Source organism: Calypte anna, chromosome 3 (genome assembly GCF_003957555.1).
Source record: "Calypte anna isolate BGI_N300 chromosome 3, bCalAnn1_v1.p, whole genome shotgun sequence".
In the NCBI taxonomy this organism is placed as follows: Eukaryota; Metazoa; Chordata; class Aves; order Apodiformes; family Trochilidae; genus Calypte; species Calypte anna.
In genome coordinates, this window is record NC_044246.1 from 71806880 (window position 1) to 71833416 (window position 26537).

The following is a 26537-nucleotide window of genomic DNA, read 5'->3' on the forward strand; positions in this document are numbered from 1 at the left end:
GCATTCGCGTCTCGTTTGTGAGCAGTGAAAACAGATGCACATTTGTTTTGAATGCAGTTCCCACCACACTGATACAGGACTAAGTGGTCTCACGCTGACATTTTGAGTGTGTCATTGTGGTCCCAGTGGTTAGGGTTTCAGGCCAGAAATGACAATCATTTGGAAAAATGTAAACGAGAACCCTGGTCATGTATCTGCGGGGAAGATAGCATTCGAGGCTTTCCAACGAAACGCTGAAAATTCTTCATTAATTTTTTTCAAATTCCTTTCTTTGTTTTATGTTTGTTTTTTTTTTAAAGGTATTGGCTGAAACTGAAGACAGTGCCATACTTAAGAAAAAGAGGCTCGGGCACTGCTGTTTGTGACTTTCAGACGTGGAAAAATCAAGAGCCCACAAAGGCAGAAGTAGGCATTGTTGGAGACATCATCGCCCTCGGCGTCGCGCGTGCCTGCGGCTGGGAGGGGAAGCTGCCTGCGAGGAGGCTGCCCACGCAGGCCGTGCGGAGAGATTGAAGACAAGAGAAGCATCAGTAAAGCAATGAACACTTATATTTAATTTACATTTGACAATTTGCACATAAATAATGATGTAAACCAATACGTAAACATATGATAGTTTGTTGTTCTAGCAAAGTAAAAAGCCTGTTAACTTTGGTCAGAGTCTTTCTTAAGAGAGACAAAAAAAAAAACAAAAAAACAAAACAAACCCCAAAACACTGTTGATTGTTGCTACATTCACATGTAAAACTTCTAAGGGAAGGGGGGGAAACAGTAAAGAGAAGTAACAATTCTTAAAGCTGATGCATATAAATTCTTGTAAAATTTGTATCAAATACAAGAAAAGCACTACAGGCAAATAATAGGAAAAGTGTGTGTCCAGTGACAGAGTAGTGATACTTTGGTTTATCCTACAAGCAAGTACTATATTTATAAGCTATTGCTACATTTAAAAGATGTCAGCCTCACAATTTGCAGGAGTGGAAATGTAATGAACTGCAGTCCTTCGAAAGCTGTGCTGAGAGACTTGTATTTCAGGATCGTTTCCTCTTTTTTTTGGTTTTTTTGTTTTTTGTTTTTTTTTTTTTAACAGAAGGCATTGTTTGCTGACGAAAAAAAAAAATCACCAAATCCTGTATTGCTGAAGTGGGCTATTTTAAAATTTGGAAGAACATAACCAGATAAAAAGATACGTGGAGGGGAGGTGTGTAATAATGCTACTTATATTTACACGAGTTGAGTGCCCAGCTCGCTACTGGCAGGGTAAAAACGAAGATGAGGGGCTTACCCCAGCTCAGTTCCATCCTGCCCTTCACCAGGTGTTGTGGACACGCCACGCTCGGGTTATTTGACTTCTTGTCAAGGTCTTTCAGTTACATTTTCTGGCTCTTTTGTTCACTGACCACCCGCCTCCTTCCCTCCTTCCAGTCCAGGCTGCCGGGACTGAGGACCCCACCCTGTCCTGCAAAGAGGGTCGTTTCCACCAAATCTGCTGAGATGCCACAGGTGAGTGACATGGCTCACATAAGGTGTCTGCAAGTGCAGGCTTCACCTGGACAGCTGTTCCTGCTGACTTGCAAGTGACAAATGCCTTTAGTACAACCTTCTGGTTTTTGAGGTCATCGGTAATATGTAAAACTGTATAACATTTGCTTTTCACACTTCGATGAAAAATAGGTTTTATTACATGGTTTGGCTCACAACTTAAGTGGTATAAATATATATACATATACATATATCGTATAGTGGTATAAATATATCTATAAATATACATGTATTCTTTGCTACACCTCAAACGTCACCGTATCATCTTTGGGCTTAGCAAAACAAAAAGATTAAAGGATGTGCATTCTATCTTTCCCTGTGCACATTTTGGTTTCTTCTCTAAAGTAGCAAAGCATTTAGATAAAACAGCATTGTCTGCACCACTGGACACAAGCACTGAGGTAATTGTTGTTCAACAACTTTGCAATGCCCTTTTCTTCTTTAATTAAATTAACCACAAAATGTACAAACACAAATACTGAGAAAAATATGAATCGTACAGGAAAGAAGAAAAAAAAAAAATATGTTATGTGCCAGGAAAGGACTTTGTTCCCCACTTCTACCCAGGCAAAGTGGGAGAAGAAAATACAAGTAAAACCGAACCCCTTCTTTCTCAGGGAATCTGACAATTTATTTATTTATTTAAATCCCTGGAAAGCTCTGGCCAAAAAAACACAAAACCCATGAAATACCCCCCAAAAAAAAGAGAAGAAAGAAATCTGCCATAAAAAATTCCTTTTAGGCAGAATATTAAGAATATTTATGTGTTTGCTTTTCAACTGCTTTTGAAAGCAAATGAATGTGAGATTTTTGTATTGGAAAAGCCACTTGAAGCTGATGCATTCCTTTGGTCATCAAGTTATATGACAATGTGTGGGGCTGTAGCTGTTTATTCTAAAGACCTGTGGTATTGTCCACGGCAAGTAGGTGTTTGCTGTGCCACATCTGTTCCAAGTAGAACCAAGCAGGTAGAATCTCTCTCCTATCATCAGAGAGGCAGGGGTAGCAATTTCTTCCCTGCTTGCATTTTGGTTTCGTTTGTTTTTTTCCTTTTAAATTCCCAGTGGGGTGATTTGCACATAAAAGTACACAGTTGTTTTTTTTTTTTCAAACCAACAGATCTAGGATTCTGCATGTCAAATGTCCAACTTTGGCAATATGAAAAACCACATTTGTTTAAAAGACATTGGTACATAAAACACATTTACTGAAACCCCAATCTTAGGTTCTTAAAACAGATGTGCAGAAAAAAAATATCTACAAAGAATGGCCATAAACCAAAAAATAAAAACATTTAAAGTAAAAATTACAATGAATTTTCCAGTCATTGTAAACATTTTCCTAATTATTGCTTTTAGAATGATTAATTGCATAATAAATTATGAAGTACTATAATTGAAAAAATAATTATGGATAGATGATTGTCTTTTAGTAACTGGCGAGGCAACGCACTGTCCTTTGCCCCTTTTTATGCCCTGAGAAAACAGTAACTTTGGAGTTCCTTCTTTCAGCTGGAGAGCGTAGGGAAACTACTGTAAGCCAAGATTGCTTTGCAGCATTGAAACTATGTACAAGCAACTGCTACAGGCACCCTGACTTGCCAAGTCATAAATAAAAAAGAAAAATCACTTTGCCAAAAAGTCTTAAGGGTCCATTGGTTCAACTGTTTCTTGCTTGACCTTTACAGGTAACAGAGGTAGTGGGTGACCGTGAGGCAACTTCATAATTGACATATCTGACGACTCGTAAAGGTTGCATCCTGAGGAGATAAGTCCATTTCCCAGGTTCCTCTGTAGAGACACTTTCAGATTAGCTCCTTCCATTTCCCTCCTGAGCATGTTCAGTATATCCTTCTCCACGATCGATGTTAAGTCGATATTGTCCTCCATTTCTTCCAGCTTGTCAGCATTGTCACTGATGTCGAACTTCTCGATCTCCTCGTTGATCCGATTCAGGTCCTCCATGGAGAGGTTGGAGGCGGGGGCGACGGGGCAGTTGCCCTTCAGGTGGACCTGGAGGCTGCAGAGGTGAATGTAGCTCTTGTGGCAGTGGATGCATTTGTGGGGACGTTCCCGGGTGTGGAGACGCTTGTGCAGCTTCAGGTGCACAAACTGTGTGAATTTGGCTGGGCAGAGCTTGCACTGGTAAGGCTTCTCTCCAGAGTGGAGCCGCAGGTGGGTTTTGAGATTGCTGGTGCTGCTGAACCGCTTGTGACAAACCTGGTGTTGGGGGTGGCAGAGAAAGAGTCAATGAGTGGGAGGGGATTTTATGAGTTACATTACAGACACCACCTAGGAGGAGACAGCAGGATGAAGCAGCAGCTTTTTTTATCTTTGCACGTTCTCACAAAGGAGAAAAAAAAATCCCCACCTTTTTTTTATTTAAATATTGCTGAACAGCACTTCGAGTATGTCTGATGGCAAAACTGTATCAGGCAGATGTTTGCTCTAGCAGACTAAAGGCAACCCTACTGTCTCACAGATGCTGCTGCACCAGGGCTGGAAACTTCAGCTGTGACAGTGACTACCAGCCCTGAGCAGCCAAGGGTTTGTGCCACAGCTTCCCCCTGCACGTCCTACACAAGCCCTGCTGTCCCTTTGGCCTCCAGGGGAAGTTGTCTCTCTGGCATGCTACTTACCTGACACTCGTGGGGTTTTTCTCCCGTGTGTACCAGATAGTGCTTCTGGAGGTGAGCCAGCTGTGTGAAGCCTTTATTGCAAGTCTGGCATTTAAATGGTCTCTCTCCGCTGTGTACTCGGAGGTGCACCTAGGGAGAGACAAAGCAATTAACAATTTGCAGCTTCCAGTACTGTAAAGAAAGTACTTTCAGATGTTTCCTAATGTTAGCGGAAGACTCCCATTGCCAAAATACAATGTTATCTAGTTAATTATGTGGTGTCAATATTAAAACCCTGCCTTTACAACCATGCTTTCTTGCTGGGAGGTTCTGTATTAAGCCCAGATTGATAAACAGCCTAACAAGCAAGGCAGGCCTGCTCCTATTCTCCCTGGATAACTTACAGGGAGGAAAACCCAGAGACTTCCAAGAGGGCTCGTGTCTTATTCTCCACTGCCTACCTTCAGGTTGGAGAGCTGGCCAAAGGTCTTGGAACAGACGTTGCACTCGTACTTGATCTTCCCGTTCTGCTTCTTCAGTGGGTATGGGAGGGTTTTGTAACCGGTCACATTCCTCTTACTTTTAATGAGATTCATGGCTTCTTCACCGCCGGTGGCAGCCAACACCACTGAGGTAGGTTTAGGTTGCATTATGTGTTCTGAGCTGGCTGCTGTACCAGCTGTGGGAGACCCACTGGTGGGGCTGCATGGCTTGTCCTTCATGCTGGCAGCAGCGCCCGTGATAGAGAAGGCACTGTTAGGTGCTGGTATGAGGAAGTCTCTTGGATGATCAGGCTGCAGCAATCGACGGCCTCCTTCACTGGGCAACGAACTGGGGAGCGTGGTGGGGTTCAACATGTGGTGGGAAAGGCTACCTCCACTGAGGAGGTTGCCATAAAGAGGGTACATCCTTGGGAAGAGATTGAAATTGTTGATGCTGTTGATATTGTTCAAAGCGCTCAGGTTGTTACAGCTCATATTGAATGGAGGTAACAGGAATTTGGGGTAGTGGGGGTTATAGGATGGTAGGAAGGTGGGGGGGAGGTGGCCAGGGGGTGCGTATCCAGGATAAGACCCCAATCCTTCTGAGCCATACGATCCGTTCAAGTAAGAGTATGGCTCTCTGTGCTCTTGGGAAGTAGGTGCCAGAGGGGAAACCGTGACCCCTGGACTGCTGTGAGGGCTTGAACTTTTTAAACTTTGGTCTGGGCTGCTCCTCCCAGAAGGACTCGACGTAGTAGATGTCTGGATGGGTGAGTGAGTAATGTAGCTGGGTCTGTCCATCCCATATGCTAAGGAAGCTTTCAAATAGTCTTCTGGAATGTGAGGTCGGATCGGGTAAACAACTCGAGGGAAGAAACACCTCTCCGGGCTATAGTTCTTACGCAAATCATCCAAGTCTTTTTCTGGAGTAACTGGTGAAATGTTGGTCTGGAAGAAATCTTTTCCTTTTGGAGGATTGGATTCCATTTTCAGGATTTCTTTCACACTGTGCTCCTTCTTTGGGATGCTTTTCTGATAGAGGTCATCTTTGTCAGCGCTGTACTGCTTTGGATTAACATGGGTTTGTGCTGAAATACAGAGACAAGGTAATGATTATTTAGACAGGCCACCATCATTATCTCTTTTCAAAACACAATCTAACTCCTGCAAGTTTAGTGGGAAGGAAGGGCCACTCTCAGGGATGAGCAATCATTGAACTCACAACAAAACTAATTCCTGTGTGAAGAAATGTCTGCTGGTAATAAATATTAATAAATCAGTATTGTTCATTTAATGGACATCAGCCAGAACATACAGATCCAGAAGATGATTAATTTGCAGAGTGGTAGTCTCCACTTTGCAAACTGATTTCACCTTTTTTTCCCCCTAGCTTTTACTAGCTTTGCTGTTAAATGTCTATCGAAGCAGTTTTTCTAACAAATGTTGTAACAAGCATTTGTTCTCAATACAAGTTTAACAGAAGGACTATGCAGAACACAAGCTCCCAGAAATGTTCCTCAGTAAAATAACAAGGCATGACAAATCAGCTTTTGCCAAACCACAGCAGTCACTTCACCAGCCAGTTCAATTACTTACAGTACCAAAAAAACCATGGCTGGCTAGGATGAAAGCCTTCTTCAAAGAGAAGGTATTCTCCATCAGTAAACAGATCATTACTCATTAAATATACTGCTTAGGAACATCTACAACAAAGCAGACTATTTACTGCAGATTTCTGTGGCATTCAGTCTATGCAAAACTCCTCTGCTTACAGCTGTACTTTATAAAAAAAATGCTGAAGCAAAGCAAAAGAAAGCAAGACTGGTTGGCTCCAGCCTAAGTTGAAATGTACTTTAAAAAAAGAAAAAAAAAAAAGAAAAAAAAAAAGGAAAAAGAAAAGTGTTTAAAGAAGGAAGTAGAAGCTAGCATCCATTCAGCTCATTTCAGTCCATACGCTGTTTATTTGTATTCAAAGGTTCTACCTTGTTATCTAGACATAATACAATACATATAGTACACTGAAAGATGTCTTCAACAGAAAAAGAAGGCTGCTTTTATCTGATCTCCCAAAGTTAGTAGTTATGTAATCTTAAAATGATGACTAGCAAGATATTTTATTATAGGGAAAAAACAAGAAGGTTTCATGTGTGTGGTTAGTTATGTGCAAGGTTTTCTATCAGAAGGTACAAGTCAAGGCTGATAGGTATGTGAGTTAAAAGCACTGCAGCCCTCTAGCCAGGTTTCTACTTTTGGGGCTGACTATTCTTACTTCACTAACTGGGGTGAGAAACATTTTTTTCTGATTTTTGCAGGACCAGCTGAACACAGCACTGTGATGAAGATGGGAACAGGCGATGATCATGCTGCTTTCAACACGTATTCTTTGCTTCACTATTCACTACCCTGATGGAATCTATCATTTGGCAACATTACCCTATAAGGCAAAGCAAGAGCCATTTATTAAACGTATCCAAGAAAACAGAGGCTTTCAAAGCACGCTCCTACTCACAGCAACCCACTTTTACAGTAGCATCCTTTTTCAAACGGCATTAGATTATTAGCAAGCAAATTTCATTTGGAATACGTGGGCAGTTTGTGTATTTTCAAGTTGCAGTAAAGTGCAATTGAGCACAGTTGTGTTCTATTAAAATATTTATGATAAAACATAGGGCGTGTTGTACAGCAAGCACGTACACACACAAGTGTGCAGATACCTTCTTATTTCTCTTGATGTTAAAGTTTAATGCAGAGCTGTTTCAAAAATACATGAAAGGCGTGCTGTGTTGTTGGGCATTAAAAATCATCAGCTTTCTTTGGTTGTTTTGTCTGTACTCGTGGACTGGCAACTGGTTTTCTAAAGGTCCATGCTGATTTTTGGGTGTAACATAGAGGTCCACAATGGCAGGGTGGATAAGACTATCTACATCTTCTTATCAGCTGCCTGTCACCACGCCAGCCTCTCAGAGCAAACATTCCCGGTGACGCTATCAGCACCGGGAAGTATCGAGACAGGGAAGTATTGAAAGCTGGGCGGGGAGGGGGAAGCAGGACTTGTGAAGCCCCAAAGTAGAAAAAATAAATATATACCACCTTATCAGGCCCTTATCAGTTTCTCAGTGGGGTCTGTCAGGCAGGAAGTTCAAATTGACACTTTTCTCTTTTAAAGGAAAAAAAAAAAACAAACAACCAAAAAACAGGGGGAGGGGAAGAGGAAAGAGAAGTTCTGGTGCTGCTGGAACAGAAACCAAGGCTGCTGAGAATCCAGGACTGCTTCAGCTGGAGGATTGGCTCCTACTGTCACAAGGTTAAACATTAGGGTGGGGATGTACGTGCCTTATGTGCCAGAGCAAGCTGGCGAGTGACAGAAAGGAAGCTCATACTGAGAATGTAACATTTTTGGGCAACAGGCCCATATCCCCACTTGACAGACTAAAGATAATTGCTCTTTCCCAACTTTCAAAGTTTTCCCAGTAAAGCCTCCCCTCCTACTAATTTCCATGTGTAGACAATATTGCAAGAAACTTGCAATAGTTCCAGATTATTTTTCAAGTCCAACTGTGACAGGTCTCCTTAGTTTGCCAGCTATCATTGGTCCATAAAACTCTTCCTGGCTTTTTCCCCTATTACCTGAGCACAGAGGATGCTCAGGAACATTGGAGAGCTCAAAACATAAACAAGTGTGTTAGCACTATGTAAAATAAGAAAAAGAGAGAATCAAAGAGAGATTCTTGGTTTATCCTGAATGTGAATTTAAACCAGGGCTGAAACTGACTGAGAGGCTTACAGCCTTTCTTTTTTGTTGCTCTTAAAGGAGCCATCTTTCGAAGTTAGAGAAGTGTTTCTTATAAATGGATTTTTTTTTTTAATGTGTGATTTTAGATTTAAGATCCTAGTGATCACCCTCTCACTCCTGAAATGCATTTCTCCCTCCCACCCCCATATTTATCTATACCGTAAATATAGGCACATACTCTTCCAAGATCTGTCTAGTTCCCGTGCTCAGACTCACACAGAAAAGAGGTTCATAACAAAGTAAGAACAGTGCAGTTGCATTTATAAGTTACTGATCTGAAAGGAGAGGGGGGAAAAAAATAAAGAAAAAAATCATGCCTCTCTCTAAGTGCCTGATCCACTCCTAACTGAGTGGATTATTTGCTTAGATGTGAGATTAGTAAATGCATGCAAGAGGACAAGGGACAAAACTCCTGTTATTTTTACATACTTAAGCAGAGGGGCTACCTGCAAGTCACTCCAATGTGGGTGTTGCTGCATAGGTGTAGGTTCTGCTCTCATTTCTTGAGTTCTGAGCTGAAGCCTGAGAAAGACTTCATAAAAACAATAACCTGTTTTTTCTAAAAACTTGAATAACGGTTGTATGCACAGTCATTTTAATAGTAATTTCAGGAGTGAGCTGGTACTGAACGCTTCAAGTGGTGGTGCTTAATTATGCCAATTCACATTTTCAATCTAAATTTAAGTACCCTTTTTGCTAGCAGAAAGAGAACCTCAAAGTTGTGAAGTGGGCAAAACAGAGAGTGTTTCCACTCAAAATGAGAATGGAGACCAACATTTAGAAGTATATAATTTGATCATCTGTTTTCTAAATGTGTCCAAGGCAGGGTGACATGCCTTTGAAAACATTTTGCTCAGAGAAGATCTTTAAGTGAGCCTTCACATAACTCTCAATATTAAGTCAACTTCAGCCCCCAAATTCTGGTTTCGTGAAGACAACCTTTTATAAAATTTCAAAATAATTTTCCTGAGCCCTTTTGAAGATTCCAGGAGGCATTTTTTTTTTTCTTTAGCAAGTACAGATGTTTCCTCTCAATCCAAACAGAAAAGCATCAAACCAGAAAGTGAAACTGCTCATAAGCAAAAGGGAAAGTGGGTGGCAGGGCTTAACTAACGGCTGGTGTGTCAGGGCCAGCAGGAACAAGAAGGGAACAAATCACATTTAAGAAAAGAAGCAACAAAAACTTAATCTTCATAGATTCTAAAGGGTAGCTCATAAACCTGTTAATGAAACAAAGAGATTGCCAAATGCTTTCTAAATATACAACCCGTCTTCCTCTAATTCAAACTTCTTTCTGAAGCTTGACCAAAAGATGTCACCTGCCCATACTTGACTGAGGAGACAAACATGACATGAGCAGCAGGAAGTTGCATCATATGATTGCAATACACAAGCATTATCATCAAATAGCCATGTCCTGAGTCAAGGCAATTTTCTGTGTTTTGTTTTGGTTTTTTTAATATTTTTTTTAAAAAACTGTTACCTTCTCTGCTCTCCATCCCAAAATAATCATCCTACAATGAGGTAGGAATGAAATTCTAAACTATGTGGGATCCTCAGCCTGTCCACTAGTCCAAAAACAAAACACCAGGGATTAAAAGACAACCTGAGGGCTCAGCTGACTCAGGTTAAGCACCTTTAACAAACTACCAAAAGCCGATTTTTTTAGCCAGCAGAACATAGAAATCTTGTGCCACTTGGTATTTAAAACCATTTACTAGACAAAGGTTCCTTCTGAAGGTTAGGTATCTCAAATCTTGATAGAAAAGAACACCAGTGGCCTCAAAACAGGAAAGAGAAGGGGATTGTTTGAAACAAGCCTGAGTTTCTACTGCTAGGACATCCTGGAGTCTTGCCTCCACCACTATTGTGCAACTCCTTGCAGGCACTTCAACAACCAGTCCAAGTTACGTAGTTCCACGCGGAGCTAATCATGCCCGTGAAGGTAGGTGTGTGCTTCAGCGTCTGAAGGACTGGGTCAAAGGCCCCAATTGAAGAAAACACAGAGGACAGGGTTAAACCCATAACTAAGTACATGCCTAATTGCTGTCTTGAGCCTGGATGCTTTCCTTCTATGGCACAAATGAACTAACGCTGGAGAAGTTACCTTTAATTTGAAAGTTTGCTGTTACAGAGGCAAGTAGATGTTATATGTGGATGTGTAAATATATTTATGCTCTAAAGTGGTAGTTCTCTCATTTTTGAGGCCGCTAATTACAGGAAATAAAACCAGAGAAATTCTCTGATACATTTTTCCCTGGAGGCCCATTCCACTCAGGTGCTTAAAGAGGAACTGAGGTGCTGAACTCCAAGACCGTGATCCCCAAGCCCCTGAGGCACCTAAAGCAGCTGCCTATATTTTTAAGTTGGCAAGACTGAAAGCTCTCTGTAGGTGTGTGTCCCAGGTGGCCTCTCCTCTGCCGGGCAACCAGCCAAGACACAGCTCTTCCAAAGCCTCCCGCGGGCACCAGCATGCTCTGCACACCCGAGAGGTGGTGGAGGGAGGGAAACTGGGTGCAAACACAACACGGTGGTGGGGCTGGCACTGCTGCTGCCCCACACTCACGCTGGTGCCTGTCCCAGCAGGAGAGAGTCTGGACTCCAGCCTGTGGTGGGACCCAGACCCAAACTTTCCCTCCCTCTTCCTCAGAGGAAGGAGGAAACCAGGAGCTGGGAGAGCAGTGGTGCTTGCATGCTCCTCTGAGGAAAGCTGTGACACTTTAAAAAAAAACAAATGACTAGCAAGCCATTGGACTGAAGAAGGCTGTGAGCAGTGAGGGGGATCCCCCCGAGCAAGACTTTTGATGGGGCAAAGCCCCATTTCTGCAGCAGAATGTCAGTGATTTGGGGACAAGCCTTCTGTACTTTACTCAGTGTGAGGGCACCGTGGCCAGGTTTGCACTGGAGAGAGGCTGGAGAAGGGCTGGAGAGGCAGTGGGTGCTCACTAATTTTAGATTTAACTGGAAGAAGTGGCCTGGAAGGAAGAGGAAGAAGAAAACTAAACAGTGCTGACATTCACTTTAAATTCAACTGATTTCAGGACTAACACTGGAAAAAACATCTGGGCTCGCATTCTTGCCACAGGGCCTTCAGCAAATTAGCATATTTGGGAAACTTCTGGAATTTTTTTTCCTTATTTTTCAAAAAAGGGCACTGAAACTTTATAAAATCTCAATCCTTACTGTACCTGTAGGGCCTCTGACTGAACTGCAGGCTTTAGGCTTTTTGTTACAAAGATTAAGAAAGTGAGATTTTTTTTCAAATAATTTTTCTGAACTGCTGTTTTCTTTAGGTGGAAGAGGCTAACACAAAATTTCTAAATGGTTTCAATGGAATTATATTTAAAAAGAAGAAGGGATATTTTGATCTCAGTGTCTGGAAACTCTGGTCTTTTGAATGTTAAGGCTGAACTATACAATTATTGCTCAAGACCCCGTCTCCTAAAATTCACGTTTAGCCCACTTTTACTAGAATGGATTATTCTGCACATGTTCAGATACCCCCAGTTTTGACCTGACTAAGAATAATCAGGCAATTGGTTGACACTTTACAAATGCATTCCTCACAGCTTCTGAAAGGCAACCTAAGATGCCTGCAAATGCAAGAAACTGAGCTTGCACTTGTGTATCCTCCTAGGTAGTGGCCAAATGCATCTTGATGGATCTTTGCAAACTCCTCATCCACGGGCACCCTTAATATTCTTGTCTCATCCCACCTGCAGGTCCCACTGACAAGCCAACAACTCATTGTATCAGGAAGTAAAACCACCCAGTGACTGGTGAAATGACATGTGCAAAAATGACAGAACCAGTGAGATATGTTTTGAATAGGAAATATTGCAGCACAGGACCTCCCCTCCCTTTCTTTCTTCTGCCACTAAGAGAAAGCAAATTTTCTTCTATAACTTGTTACACTTAGTAGGGAAAGGACAACAGAAGTCCTGCTTAAAGGACAACATCTATGGAGGAGATGTACTTTTGATTATTATGAATGCCTGACATTATTTTCTGTATGTGGGGTTACATTTTTGCTCTAATAATCCCCAAAGTAACACTGTTATTTTAAAAACCATCATTTGTTGCCAAATAACAGCAAATAGTCTGTTTTATTTTTTAAAAATGCTTGCAGTTTTCCCTTCAGATTTTGGTGGAGGCACTGGCAGAAGGACAAAAGAATGCTCTGCTCTACCTCAAAGCAGGTAGCAGGAGGGAAGGTAGCCTGAGTGTCGAATGAGAAGTCAGAAAGAATCTCTCTCTCTCTCTCCCTCTTCAAGAGGCTCTGGGTGAGGTGATGGGCAGTGATTAAGCTATGAGTAAAGTGCTGAGGCTAGAAATGGTCAGAAACCACAGAGGAACATAGAGCTAAAGCCTCTCCCCCTGCTACCAGTGCTATTACTTTTTAACAGAAAATGAAAGCTATGATACACAGCCAAGAAATGGGGACAGAATACACTGAGCTTAAAAAACAAGTAAACAGATGAGAAGATGACAGCAGGTTTGCTCCCGAAAGATAAGCAAATGTAAATGTAAGTCTGAAAGAACATTATGCAGTCAACAGGTATTTTGTAAGACACCTAGACAGAGTCATGGCACGTGGCCATTTCCTTGTACAGTGAAGGCAGCCCTTTAGGAGCATGACTGGACAGCCTTTAGTATATGCTATCAAAGCTGACTTTTGCTCAATGCACTATGAGATCTGGACTTGGAAAGTCTGAGAGTGAAATGACATCTACAGTTCTGAAGGCAGAGGATATATGCAGGTTGTTTGTCCAGAATATGATCAGATAAGACTCAGACTGTAAACATGCAGCTGTTCAGATTTTTTTAAAAATCTGTTTACATTTGAATGGGCACAGAGAACTCATTCTCTTTTCTTGCTGTGTTTTTTTTTTTAATTCCCCTTCTCCACTCCTAGCTACCTACTGTGACACAATAGATGATGCAGCTGTGTAATTATACAACTTATTATTAGATCACATAGGCAGAAGAAACATTACTAGCATTCCTTGTTTGTACTGTAATCCACTTACTGAGGTTCAGCATTGTCAGCTCTCTGGAGGAGGGATAGTGCAGCCTCTCCGCAAAGTCTCGGCAATACCACACAAGCAGCTCTTGGTTGGCAGGGATGGGCTTGATGGTGTAGAAGTAGATGTTCATTCCATTCTGACAAGCAGCCAAGTTCTGTTCCTGAACAGAGTAGCCAGGATTTACATAACGCATCCAGTTGCTCTTGTCCTCATTAAATCCATCAATGAAGTGGTGAAGCTCACCACTGGAATAGATCTGGAATAGAGAGGAAGTGCCTGTGAACACACACACGTGTGATACACAGTACATGTGCACAGGGTCCATAGGGACAAAAAGTTGTATGTTTGGGGGTTTTTTTGGTAAAATGACAAGGTATTACTGGAGTAAGAATTCAAGCTGGGTTCCCCACTTCCCGGCTATGATATCCTCTGTGTTAAGAAAAGAGATGCTTTTTCAAAATTAAGTCTACAGTCCCCTTTTCCATTTCTGCTTAGCCTGTGTCTCTCCAAAATTTGAAATGCAGAGTACTCTCCCTGCGTGAGCAGCCTACAGGAGAGTCCTTTTCCTGGTACTATGACCAACAAGTGGGTGATGCTAATGACTGCAGGTCTGAGTGCATGCTTGCATTAATGGTTTGAGTCACCTGTGTATAAGACTGACTGGCTGCGCTACGTCAGAGTCTTTCTCGCCTTTTTCTATGGCCTCTGTACTTGCAGTTTCCTACCACCTCCGCCCAAAGGTTTAAACTATGCAAACATCCTCCACCCCCCCAGAGTCCTAAAGCAACACTTGCTCATAGTTGGACTGTAGCCCTTTTGTAGAAAGGCTGGGTGAGGCGAAGATGAACTTCACCTGCCATAACTTAACGAGAACCTGGAGAGGGGCCAGCGGATGAGAAGTCACTTTTCCTATTGAGGGACACGTTCTGGCTTGTCCACAGAGGGGAAAGAAAACATTCATCTAAAAACTGTTCAGCGGCTTGGGGGGAAAGAAGTCCCAATCACTCACAGAAGCTACCGTTTCTTAAGGTGGTAAGAACAAGAAAAAAAACACAACAACAACAATCAACAAAAAGCCAGAAAACACATTTGCTGAAGGCATGTCCCTTCCTCCTGGGGGGAGCTAGCTCCATACTGAATGACAGGGTCTTCCTGGGTTTCATGAAACAGATGATCAGGCAAAAACCCAGGCCTTGAGGACGGAGCAGCTTGCTCCAGCGAGGCACCTCGCTGAGCAGGAAATGCCTTTCCAAAGGGGAGACAGAGCTTATCTCAGGGGGAAAGAACTCCACAGCACGTTCCTGCCTTTGTGTTGGCACCACTTTCTTTCACACCTACCTGGCCAGGCAGCTTGCCCTGCCAGTGCCCTCTGGCCGGGACCTCTCCTCTTCTCCCTGAGTGAGCTGCCAGCAGGGAGGGAGGGGGGAGGCAGCCTGGCCCTTTAACGTGGGCCGTAAACACCAGAATCACTTTCTTTTAAGAGTAACTTCCTGTAAACTGAGAAGGGGGAAATGCATGTGGCCTCATCAAAGCAGCTTGCGAGAGATTTTGTGGTGTGTTTGTTATGAGAAAATGGAAGGGAGACGGGCGAGTTGTGCTGCATCAAGAGGAGCCTTTGGGTTTCTCTGCTCGCCCTGGCTCGGAAACTTCCAGGAACGCAGGGCTCCAGCTCTCGATGCCTGCCCCTGCTTCCCAAACCGACCCTCCACAGCTCCCACAGCAGGGCCACGGATGCTGCCGGCCACCATGCTCTGGGGTGAAGATGCCCCCCACTTCTTCTGGGGAAGGAGAGACCAGATGTGCTGAGTCACAGTGCCGTTCCCAGAAATGACGCCAGTCCCAGGTGGCCCTGCTCCCTGTGGTGGGCACCGCGCAGGCAGCGTCCCCCTGCGCCCGCAGCAGCAGATGTTCCCACTCCTGCCAGCAAACCCTGGATGCCTTTAATAACATGTGGGAAGTTATCTCCCACAATTTCCTTTGCGTATGCAAGCCTGTTTCAGACCCCTAGGAAGGAACTCGCTTCTGTTGCAGCAGTGTGTCTCGAACGAATCAAGAGATTGTAACAGGGAATTTAATGATGCTTAGATGGTTCCTAGGATATTATCTCTGGAGATCCCCCTACATTAAGGCTTAAAATCACACCAGGAGAATGATGTTGTATTTCTCACTGCAATATATGAATGAAGACCTGCATGATGCTTAGCAGCACTTCTCCCCAGTTATTCCATCTTACTAGGAACTGGCAGGGCTAGGGCCGGCATTAGCAGCCTGTTCCTATGCAGGACACAACCTCATGAAAAATTCGGCTACAAGAAACATTTTGTAGGCTTATGAACATAAAAACAAGTCTCCTGCTTTGAAAAAAAGCACTCATGCAAATAACTGCCTGTGCAACGCTGTATTACACTGCATGAAGACAATTTGGGAAAACCAAAATGATGTAATTAGGTAGGAAGAAAAGGGTGTGGGGAATGCTGGTGCTTGCCCCGGGTTTCACCTGGATATGAGGTCGGGGTATTGCTAAGGCAGGCAGGCACCTGGGTAGAGAGGGTTGGATATACTCCCAAATCCACTGACTTAAGACACAGCCTAAATGGCTAGAAGGCAGCAAAACAAATCCATGGAAGTAGATGAGTCTGAAGGAATGTTCTCTAACAATTAATAATGGGTCTGCAAAGGAAACTGAGGATTATGTGAACTGATAAACTGGAAGCATATTCTCCAGCACAGAATTCTCTAGCCAAAACAAATTTGATGGTGCTCCCTTCCAGCTTATTCTTAGAGTACAAATTAGGCATTACTTCTAGTGTTTGTCTGGCATGAATGGATTTTTCACTTCACTAAGATCTATGGACTGCTCTTTTAACACTTTCTGAAGTGGACTTCAAAAGCTTATAACTTGAATAATATATGCTGAAGACCACTACCACTGAGGTATAGCAGTTCTATTCAAAACATGGAAAAATTGCCACAAAATGTATCACAATTCCAGAGTAAAAGATTATGCAGTACTTTCACAGCCTCTTTCTTCATAGCTGGAAAATCAAGGATACGTGACAATTGCATAAACAAGAACTACTTTCTGCTGAGAAGAACTGCAAAAAACCTGCCCCTGCAGCAAGCAGCAGAACTATTTCTTCACACAATCAAGCACCAATCTTTTTTGGAAGCTGGAGCTGGGATGAGATGTGCATCTCCTCTGTTCTCTCCACCCACACTGTCACTACATCCAAGACACCCAAGGCTTTTACTTGTCTTAGTCCACCCCACCGGCTCCGCTGGTGCCTGGCAGTGCAGAGAAGTTGCCCCCTGCATGCACACAGGTCTGAAGCAGGAAGTGACCCAGCTTTTCAGCTGTACTCATTTAGTGATCTGCTTACTGCAACAACATGGTGCTGTTTTTTCCTGCTTACCCGCCAAAAGTATTTTCTGTTCGCATTCTTGGGAACTGTATCGCTGGTATAGATCTCTCCTACCAAGGGTCCGAAGCGTGTTCCTTTTGGGATGTACTCTTTGCTTATAACTCCAGTGACCTACAAGAAGAGCAGCACAGGATCAGTCCGCTGACAGAAGAATTTGGAAGTTTCCCTTCCTCTCCCCTCTTCCCTGAACTTAACAAGGTAAAGCAACCAATGAAAGAAAAATTTTTAGAGACAGGTCAGCAAAACAGAAGTAAATTAACAATTATTTTAGATGATACTATCACCTTTGTTAGGTACTACAATCTTACCAACACAGACAGAAACCAAAGATGAACAGTGCCTGAAAGACGTGTTTTGTGGGAATACATACACAACAAGTAACAGTAAGAGAAATACACAGAGACTGTCATGTATCTTCAGAAGTTATTTTTCCTATCAAAGGAAACCCCCCAGAAAGTCTAGTTCCAGCAAACAAAAAATACTCAATAGCTATCAATCACTTCACTGCTACAGAGCTCACTTTCCTGTTACGTTAGGAACTGGAATGACTGCTCCCCCGATCAAAACGAAACCTGCCCCCCACCCCCACCTTTTTCATGCTATACCCATCCTGATAGCTAAAAGGAGAACAACAACAACAAAAAAGACAACCTACAATTCCCCTACCAGCTTACCGTGGCATACAAAACAGAATATTAAATGGCTATGGGGCGTGTACTCACAGATCACCTTTTATAAAAAGGAGGCAGTAGTTCCAGTAACATATGTTAAGTGGGTTTGGTCAGAAAGGCGTAAGGGTTTTGATGAAATGCTCCACTATGCTAGGTCTAAGAAATGTACTTGAGTTGTTCAGCTTCCTTCTTGACAGTAATTATACCAAAAAAAGTCACTGACCACAAATCAGGAAGCAATTCATCATTATTCAGAAGAACGTGCCTTGAAGTAACCCTTTGCAAAACACTGCTGAGTTATTGGTTTTGTCTCTCTCTGTTCCTCACCAATCTTCTTAAATTTGATGTATCCAAATGATTTTGTAAACAGTTTTGTAAGCCAAAAACCCCAAGCCTTTTCAAGATTGATCCTGCTGCTCAGATAGTGGAAAAAAAAAGAAAGTAAAAAAAAAGTAAAAAAAAAAAAAAAAAAAAAAAAAAAAAAAAAAAAAAAAAAAAAAAGAAAGTAAAAAGACCATTAACTTGGCACTATGACCAAATTTTCATGGCAGTATTTATTAAACCTATCTCCTTTGCACATCTTGCTACTGTACTTTTTGCTTGCCTGGGTTTCAGAACAAGACAGGAACAGCAGAAGTGGCTGACAAACACCAAGAGTTAGATTACTGCTGTCTGTACTCTGCAAGGAACCAATTTTCTTACCAAAGCAGATAAGCACTGATGAGACCTTACAGATAACTAACTTTAGTGAGCGTTTAATTTTCTTCCTTACAGTCCTTTGCAGAAAAGGATGGTAAAAACCCTGGACTGTAGACAGCACTTCACAAGGTAGCTAAGATTTTCTCATGCTACATTTTCTTCTGTTGTATCACCCTTGGTGTAAGAGAAGGAGACAGACTGAGAAATACTGTCCCGTGTATTGGTAAAGATTGAAAACCCCAGTAAACAACTAACGCCTAGCATAATTTCACATTAAATGTCAAAATAAAGGGAATAAATAACAGCCAGGGAATCAAGGAGGTAATCCACCCGGAAACAGATTGCTGGGTGTACGAGCTGTTTGCACCTGTCTGTATTTCAACATGTGTTTCAGCACACTACAAAAAAAAAAAAAAAATTAAATGTCAACAGTAGAGGTAGTTAAATGCTCCAATAATCTGTGCATCTGGACTTAAGAGAGAGAAAAGGGACTTCCAGAAAGTTTCCTACACCTAGCACAAGATGAAACAAGTTCAGTGGCTCAGTTTTATTTTTGTCTTGCTTGTACATTTCTCATATGCTGAAAGAGAGCTGAAAGAGGCAGATGGTCTTCTCGTCTTCCCCATATATCTTCATTTACATCCATCTGCCCTCTCAAGAACAGTTCAGAACCAAGCTATGGCACACCCTACCAGTTTTACTGCATGGTAGCTCAAGATTTTTCATGCTTCTAAAAGATCTTGGCCTTCATTAAAATGACTTTAACGAAATTCTCAGAATCTCTAGAAATCACTCCTTGAACTAGTCAACTTGAAACACTCACTGAGCTGGTGTCTCTGACACAGCAGATACTTTTTGATATCCATCTTACATGTGGTGTTTGCTTCTCCCTGATGCAGCTGAAGACGAAGATGATTTCTCACCCTGTACCCATCAGAAGGTTATTTTGGCAGAGGATGTTCTCCACATCCGTGTGTGTGCCAGCACTGAAGCTTTGCTAAACCAGACTAAAGCTGTCCAGAGGACTTTTAACCAAAGGTGGCTTTCAGGTCAGTAGTTCTTGGTTTCTGTTGTGCTCCCCCACAAGCTCAGCTGCTGTGGTCAAGGAGGGGTACCCTCCAGGAGAGGGGTGCTAGCAGTGCCAGGACAGCTCCACCATAGCCAAAAAGGGGTCCAGCCCTGCCGCGGCTTGGGAAGAGAGTAACTTAACAAGAAGCCACGAAGTACAGAGCTGCGGAAGGCTTGCAGACAAAACAGCAAAGGAACTCTGTATCCAGAGCTGAGGGGGAGCGATCGCCGGGCTGCCGAAAAGCTGTGGGAGAGGAGGCATTTTAGACTTGTGTCCACCAGGTGTCCTTCAGCACACTGCTGCCTCTCGACGAGGGGACCTTCCCCAGCAGCCTCGCAGAAGGGAACCACAGGGGACCGTGACCTGAGCTCGCTTCCCACAAATGAAAGCCTGCTACCCGAATGCAGCCTTCTGGGTCTGAACCCTGCCGTAAAGGAGCAACGCGCTATTTTCAGAACAATTTCCTCTCTGCAGACACCTACCCCCCTCTCCTTTCAAAGGTCCAACTTTCAACACCCCTTTATGCGGGCTGCTACCACATTTTCCCTTCCAGTAATGCGGCGTTTCTAGCACGAAGATGAAGCCACAAGTTACCCCGAAGCCGCACAGCTGGTGTTCCCGGTGCTGCCGGCAGCTGTGGCTCCTGCCGAAGCCGGGCTGTGAGCTAAGCCGCTCTCCCCTCAGTCCCAGCCCCGACAGGATGCGCCAGGACAACCCGGCTGGCGAGAGGGGGAAGCCGGCTGAAAGCCGGAGGCGCTGCAGTGGCGGAGCCTAGAGCCGGGGAGGGGGGAGAATCGGAGCCGGGGGAGGACCGGAGCCGGGTTGGGGGGGGAGAGAGGGGGGCGGAGCAGCCCGGGGCGGCGGAGGCGTCTCTGGAACTGACCAGGGTCCTAATGCGGCGCCGGGGGCCGGCGGAGGGAGCCGGGAGCCGGGCGGCGGGGCAGGAGCCCGGAGCCCGGCTCCCGGAGCCCGCCCGGTCTATTCAACGAGGCTGGCTAGGGGAAGAACATCCCGTCCTGCTCGCTACCCAGATGGGTGAACTCCGGTTCTGAATTTGGTATTAAAAGAGACTTTGAGAAACGAACATTGCTACATCTCTGTTTGGGCAGAAGGCACTGGAAGTATGCCACCAGCCCTGTTAACTCTTGTGAGGGGAGGATGTTTTCATGGAATCACAGAATGGTTTGAGTTGGAAGGGACCATAAAGGTCACCCAGTTCCAAACTCCTTGCCATGGGCAGGGACACCTCTCACTAGACCAGGTTTCTCCAAGCCCTATCCAACCTGGCCTTGAACACTTCCAGGCAGGGGGCAGCCACAACTTGCCTGGGCAACCTGTTCCAATTCTGCAATGCATCCACTAAATTGCTTTAAATTAGAAAACAAAACAACAACAAAACCCCAACCAAACAACACCCCCGCCCCCCCAATTAAGTAAGCAAACAAACAAACAAACCAACCAAAACCAAAACCCAGCAAATGCCAAACAAACTCTTGGCTTCAGTGAAATAACAGTATTCTCCAAATGCAAACAGGGAAGGCCATCATATGTCCTGAAATAACACTGTTTTTTTGTTGTTTTGGTGGTTTGTTTTGTTGTTTTTTTTTTAACTAATAGTTCTACAGTTACATAAGCCCACATCAGTTTTACCCCTTCCTTCAGTGACCAGTTTTCGAAGAGAGATGCCATTAAATAAAATGCTCTCAAATCACTTCCTCACTTCCTCGGTGATCATATATAAAAGAAAGAAAATGAAAGGAATAGTGGGGAGCAAGTGTCTGAGGTCAGCGAGGCACATTTCATAACAGCTCAAAATCACTGCTTTCATCAAAATCAGTGATTCAGGTTCTGTCGCTAAGGAACAGCCTTATCAGAGAAATGCAACAAGTAATGGGTTTGCTGAGATATGCTTCTGTCAAGCTCATGGATCAGGATGAGGCATTAGCAATATTCAAGACAGCAGAATAACTGGCACTTTGTATCAAGAAGGGCTGTAAGAAGGGATGTTTGGGCTTTAAGAACTGAGACCAAAAGAAAAAGCTATGGAAAGAAACGTTTTTAAATGTCTGCATTAAAAAGTTCATTCACATATGGCCTTCCAGAGAATCATTTTGGCACTGCATTTCATCATTTTTTGTCAACTGCTAAAATAAATTGCTAAAACTGGAGAAAAGGATAGTTCATGTATAGATATAAATAAATTACTTCATGTAAATCTAGAATCCTAAAATGTTATGAGCAGTAGTTATTCGTTTTTTAAAATGCTGACACATACTGTGAACTCATAATGAAAAATGTGTCCTTCAGAAAAATCCCCGATCAAGATCCAAGAATAAACAAGAATATGATGTGTCATAGACTCCCTTGCAAATTCAGTAAACCTTTAAAGAGGAGCTACTTGCCTCACAATGCATGCAAGGAAAAGAAACATGAAAAGTAAACCTCTTCAAACAACAGCAATTGTACTTCCTCCCTCCTAAGTAGGCACGCAGTACTTTTCCTACTCCAAGTGGAGATAGACTACTAATCATGACAGCACTAAGATTTCGTGATCTAATCATGACAGTATTAGTGTTTCACAAGCAATGTATTATATGTTTTTGTCAATAAACTGACTCAGCATTTAAAACTCTCAACCTGATGAAGACACAGCTCTCCCCAAAGTTAACAATGAAGACAGCTCACATCTGAAACCCACTGGCAAACACGCACACATGCATCCCCTGAAGTCTTACCTCATCCTTTCACAACTGAAAAAATCCCACCCTATTGAGCTGTCAGGACTTTCATGGTTTTCCATGAAGTCAAAAACAGAATCAGGCTCCCTTGCTGACCCCACAAACACTGATGTGCAATAGCAACATGTACCCAGTCCTGCCCCCCTAAACAAAATCAAAATTGTAAGGAAGACAGAAAGAATGTTTAACACCAGAAGGTGCTAGAAGGAAGGCTGATTATGCCATTTGCAACTATTTCACCCTGCAGACAAGTAGCAAAGGAGAGACCTGTCTGTATATTTGCAGGACTGTAGCTCTCAGTGAAGGTGGGGGGAAGAAAGGATCAGATAGGCCTTTTCTTTCAGAGCTACCTTAGAAATAGTCAGGGTTCGAAAGTTTGTATTGCTCCTTATGGTAGGTGCTATTCAGCTCAAATAAAAGACCGGGGAGAACTCTGGAGAACAAAAGGAGGATGTCCTATATTCAGACTCCCACTAGCAGGGAGCTGCACGGGTTGCATTTTTACAAGGAAGAACCAGGAATCTTTCAGTGACTTCTCTTTCCCCCCACCTCTTACACACAGATGGCAGCAATCCTCCTACCCTGATTCACTGGCCTACACTACAGCGTAAGGGAATCACACCTCGGCATTTCCAAACACGGTGCTGGGAATTTTGAGAGCTCCTCCGAAGGTCTCCTGCTGCAGAGGGGCAGAGAGAGCAAGCAGCCTGAGCAGCCAATCAGTCACCATCCGGCTGCCGAGGATCTGCCCGAGCTCTCCTGCTGCAAGCTCATCTCTCAAGCAAAAACCCCTTCCCTATCATGCAGAGGAGTCTCAGCTCTATCTCCCTCCCCACCCAAGCAAGACCTATTTAACGATGCAGTAACACAAAACAAGGTTTCACACTTTTTTTTTCTAGAGCGTATCCTTTCTCTGCCAATGTTCTGCAGGGCAGGGCAGGGCAGATGGGGAGAGAGGAGTGATTTTACAGGAGAATTTAGCTTCAACCTCTTACCAAACCTAATAGGCACCGCATTAGGCACTGCCAAGCTAAATTTCACAGTGCCAATACCCTGCAGCTGGGGGGTCCGACCCTATTTCAGTACACAGGATTAAACAAGTATCTACTTCGGAAGGAAATATTTGATAGGCATGGATGAGTGTACCTCTTCTTTTCAGCTCTGTGGTCACTGTGTTTAGCCAAAGTAGAAGCACAGGTAATAGCTGCTATACCACAAGTCCCGGCACAAGGAGAAATGAAGGGTTGTCCCTTGGGTCATTACCCTGAACATCACACCTAGCTATAATAGCTACTCTATATGAAGGAGTAAACACAAAACCAAATTGCTCATCCGGGCTCATTTCTTTCCAGCCCTTCTGAAACAACAACAAAGAATGTACCCACTCCAGGGACAAGGATAGGACAGACTCGCACGGCTAGCTACCAGTGAAGATACTGTCCCAGATAAACACAAGTTAATTTGAGCTACGGCCACCTCTCTGTCAAGCTTGCTACTGTTCTGCCATAATTTCCTTAACCGATATGCCGGAGTTTTTAAGAATTTAGGAAGCTGGGAATACAGCAAGCTTATGAAAAGAATAAAGCAATTTCATAACCAAAGGAAAAACAAAAAAAAAATAATTAAACACATTTCCAGGAATTTGGGTGTTGGTTTTTTGTTTTTTTTTTTTCCCCTCTACTTTTTTTAAAGCTATTTATTGGACAACCGAGGCACTTTAATCTCTGAGCCAGAGGCAATGAATGGTCCTGGCAAACAGCAGCCTAGAAATTGGCACACAGAACTACCCCACAGTTTAAATATGCTTATTCAGATGCTGTTCAAATTGTGTGAAAATTTAACTGTTTGCGAATTGGAACAGAATCAGTTTTGGGGATAGGCTGGCTACTATTTCCAGTGAAAATATTACATGACAGATGACTAGCTCACAGGTCCTTAAAAGCTTGATCTGGATCCCATCCTAAAAGCCATCGGGCAGCATTTGGTGGTGTATATGTGTGTGTGTGTGCATTAAAGAATGGAAGCCAGGGTGAGCACACACTTCCCAAAGCACTGTGATTTGGCCTGTCTGACTCCAGTCTTCCCCACAGCATTGCCTCTTACCTCTTTGCAGTTAGATGCGTATTTGAAAGTCAAGTTCCTTGGCAAGGAAGCCTCTGCCTGAGTTAGGGTGCCTCCATCGGCACTGGGATCCAACGGGTGATCATTTACAATGTATGTGCACTTCTCTTCAAAATCAGCTTCTGTCCACAGAGTCATGTCAGCATCCTCCATGTCCATTTTCATTGTCCACTCTCTCCCTTTCACCAGATCCTTGAAACTCACAGCGTCCGAGCTACACTGTGTAGCAGCCTGGAAAATAAGAAAACAGCCTTTAATCCTCATTGTCCTTCAGTGTTGTGGTTTCCGTTGAGACAGCGTGACTAATACAGTAGTCTGTGACACTTTGAAAGCGTATGCAGGATAGTTGGTACAGTTGAGTAATAGCCAAAAAGCAGTGTAAACGAAGCTGCTCCGACTGAAGCAGAGCCTTAAAACACCAGCCTCGGTGGTAATGAGGAGGAAGCCAAAACAAAGAGGGAAAAAAAAAATCCCTAGGCTGACAACTGCTTTACCTTTTTCAGACCCTTTTCCTTACTGCCTCAAAGAGAAAGAAAACATCCCATGCTGAAGAAAACGTGGGGTCATGGCCGTGAGACCACTTAAGTTGCCTGTGGAAAAGCTGCCTCAGAAGAGTGTCACAAACAAGGAGAGGAAGAGGAAAGGAGCTGCTGTCTGCGTCTGAATGAAGCTAAAAATGGAAAGCGCATGTTGGAAGAGCGGAACCCAGCCTTGCCTCTTCCAAATGGGGAAGCCTGAACTTTCCCACCGGCTTTCAACACACAAACAACTTTCAAAACAACCTGCCCCCCCCCCCCTCCCTCCTTCTCCCCCCCCTTTGCCGCCACCTCCCTCCTGACGGCCCCTTATCCTTTGGCATGGAAGGCTGAGAAAGCCGACATCCTGCCAGCATCACTGCAGCAGCAGCCCTGCACAAAGCACTGCAACATGCTCCCGGGGGCCAAAAAATAAAAGGAAAGGAAATGAGCAGGGGAAATATATAAAATAAAATTTTTCCAAAAGTTCTTCTATCCCTTTTGGTTCTGATGGTACCTCTGAAAATTACTATCTCAAAGCACCGGATGGGAGCCTCGCAGGACAATTCCACCAAATCCTCCAGCCCCTCTGTTTGGGACAGAAGCACTATTATCAAACCTATCCACGGACAGGTACTCGGTCGGGCTCTTTCCATAAAAGATTCATTCGGCACCAAAATGTGTACCTACGCCGGCAGCTGGAAACGGCGGGTCAAGCCCGCTATCAAATCCCTTCATTTTTCCTTCTCGGATACGCAGCTACTGCTAAATTCACACCCCTCCTCCGGAAAAAAAAAAAAAAAAGAAAAAGAAAAAGAAAAAAAAACAACAACAAAAAAACCCTAAAAACCCAAACACAAAAACCCACAAAAAAACCCCAAAACCCAAACCAACCAACCAACAAACAAAAGCAACAACAAAAAACCAACCACAACGAAAGCCTAAAAAGACTGAAAGAGCAGGATCTCCCGAGAAGGAGGCTAAGGGGCTTCACTGCCTGAGGATGAAGAGGGGGGGTGGGTGTCCCGGCGCCCCCTGGTACCGCCTCACCCGCCCAGGGGGGGCACGGCCTGGAGAGGCTGAGGCAGGGGGTGCGGGGGACGACACGCAACCCCCCGCGGTCGCCTGGGGACCGTCCCTGAGCACCCTCCCGACGGCAGCGGAGAAGAGCGGTGCGGTGCGGTACTGACGGACTCCGGGTATTAAAAAGGGTGAGCGGAGCCGCACAGCGAAACTCGGGGGGGGAGAAGGGGGTGGCGAGTGTGACAGTTCCGTGGCGGAGCGAAAGGGTTAAGCGCCGATCAGAGGAGCGCTGAAGAGAGGCGGCGAGGAAACTTTTGCTGCGTTCTCCGGGCGCCGCGGCGGCGAAAGGCGGGCGAGAAGAAGGAGCTGGGAAGGTGGCAGGGGTGAGGGGGGAAGAGGTTGAGGGTTGTTGAGGAGGCATCGCTCTCCTTACCGGGGAATAATCCGCGCGCGTCTCCACACCGAAGCCCACCGTCGGCGGCAAACCTGGCTCATCTCTACCGAGTAAACATTTCTCCTTCCTTCCTTCCTTCCTTCCAGCGGCTGGGTCCCCGGGACACTGACTCACACACACACACATACAGACACACAGACACACGCACACACCGACAGACGGACAGACACACACACACACCTCCAGCCGCCGCTCCCCGCCCGCTCCTCCTCCCCCCACCCCCGCCCTCTCTCTCTCTCTCTCTCTCTCTCCCTCCCTCCCTCACCCCCGCCCCCCTTTCCCTCCCTCCCCGCCGCTGTCAGACAGGTGCTGCCGAGCGCGCCCGGGCTGCGCTTGCCGCCGGCAGACGCTGGGGGGCCGCCTG

General features: G+C 44.3%; 1 protein-coding gene across 3 annotated transcripts; it reads right to left on the bottom strand.

Annotated features, from left to right (window-relative positions):
* Window positions 1–2978: 2978 nt before the first annotated feature.
* Window positions 2979–26271, bottom strand: PRDM1 (PR/SET domain 1). 3 transcript variants are annotated; one of them, XM_030447754.1, is made up of 7 exons: window positions 26153–26271; window positions 24164–24412; window positions 16875–16994; window positions 13465–13717; window positions 4621–5729; window positions 4181–4309; window positions 3186–3761 (listed from the first exon to the last, which is right to left on the bottom strand). In XM_030447754.1, exons 2-7 carry the CDS (start codon window positions 24344–24346, stop codon window positions 3186–3188), a joined length of 2370 nt encoding a protein of 789 aa, XP_030303614.1. In that variant the 5' UTR covers window positions 24347–24412; window positions 26153–26271. The 3 variants fall into 3 exon arrangements, with proteins under 3 accessions (XP_030303612.1, XP_030303613.1, XP_030303614.1); XM_030447752.1 differs by lacking the exon at window positions 26153–26271 and having other exon boundaries at window positions 2979–3761; window positions 24164–24445; XM_030447753.1 differs by lacking the exons at window positions 4181–4309; window positions 26153–26271 and having other exon boundaries at window positions 2979–3761; window positions 24164–24346.
* Between the last annotated feature and the right edge of the window lie 266 nt (window positions 26272–26537).

Excerpts from the sequence above, each read along its gene's own strand:
- PRDM1 (XM_030447752.1), bottom strand. The coding sequence starts at position 24,445 with ATGAGGATTAAAGGCTGTTTTCTTATTTTCCAGGCTGCTACACAGTGT. Across the intron at positions 16,995-24,163 it reads ACGCATCTAACTGCAAAGAG|GTCACTGGAGTTATAAGCAA; the intron begins GTAAGAGGCAAT and ends CTCTTCTTGTAG. Across the intron at positions 4,310-4,620 it reads GCCAGCTCTCCAACCTGAAG|GTGCACCTCCGAGTACACAG; the intron begins GTAGGCAGTGGA and ends GTCTCTCCCTAG.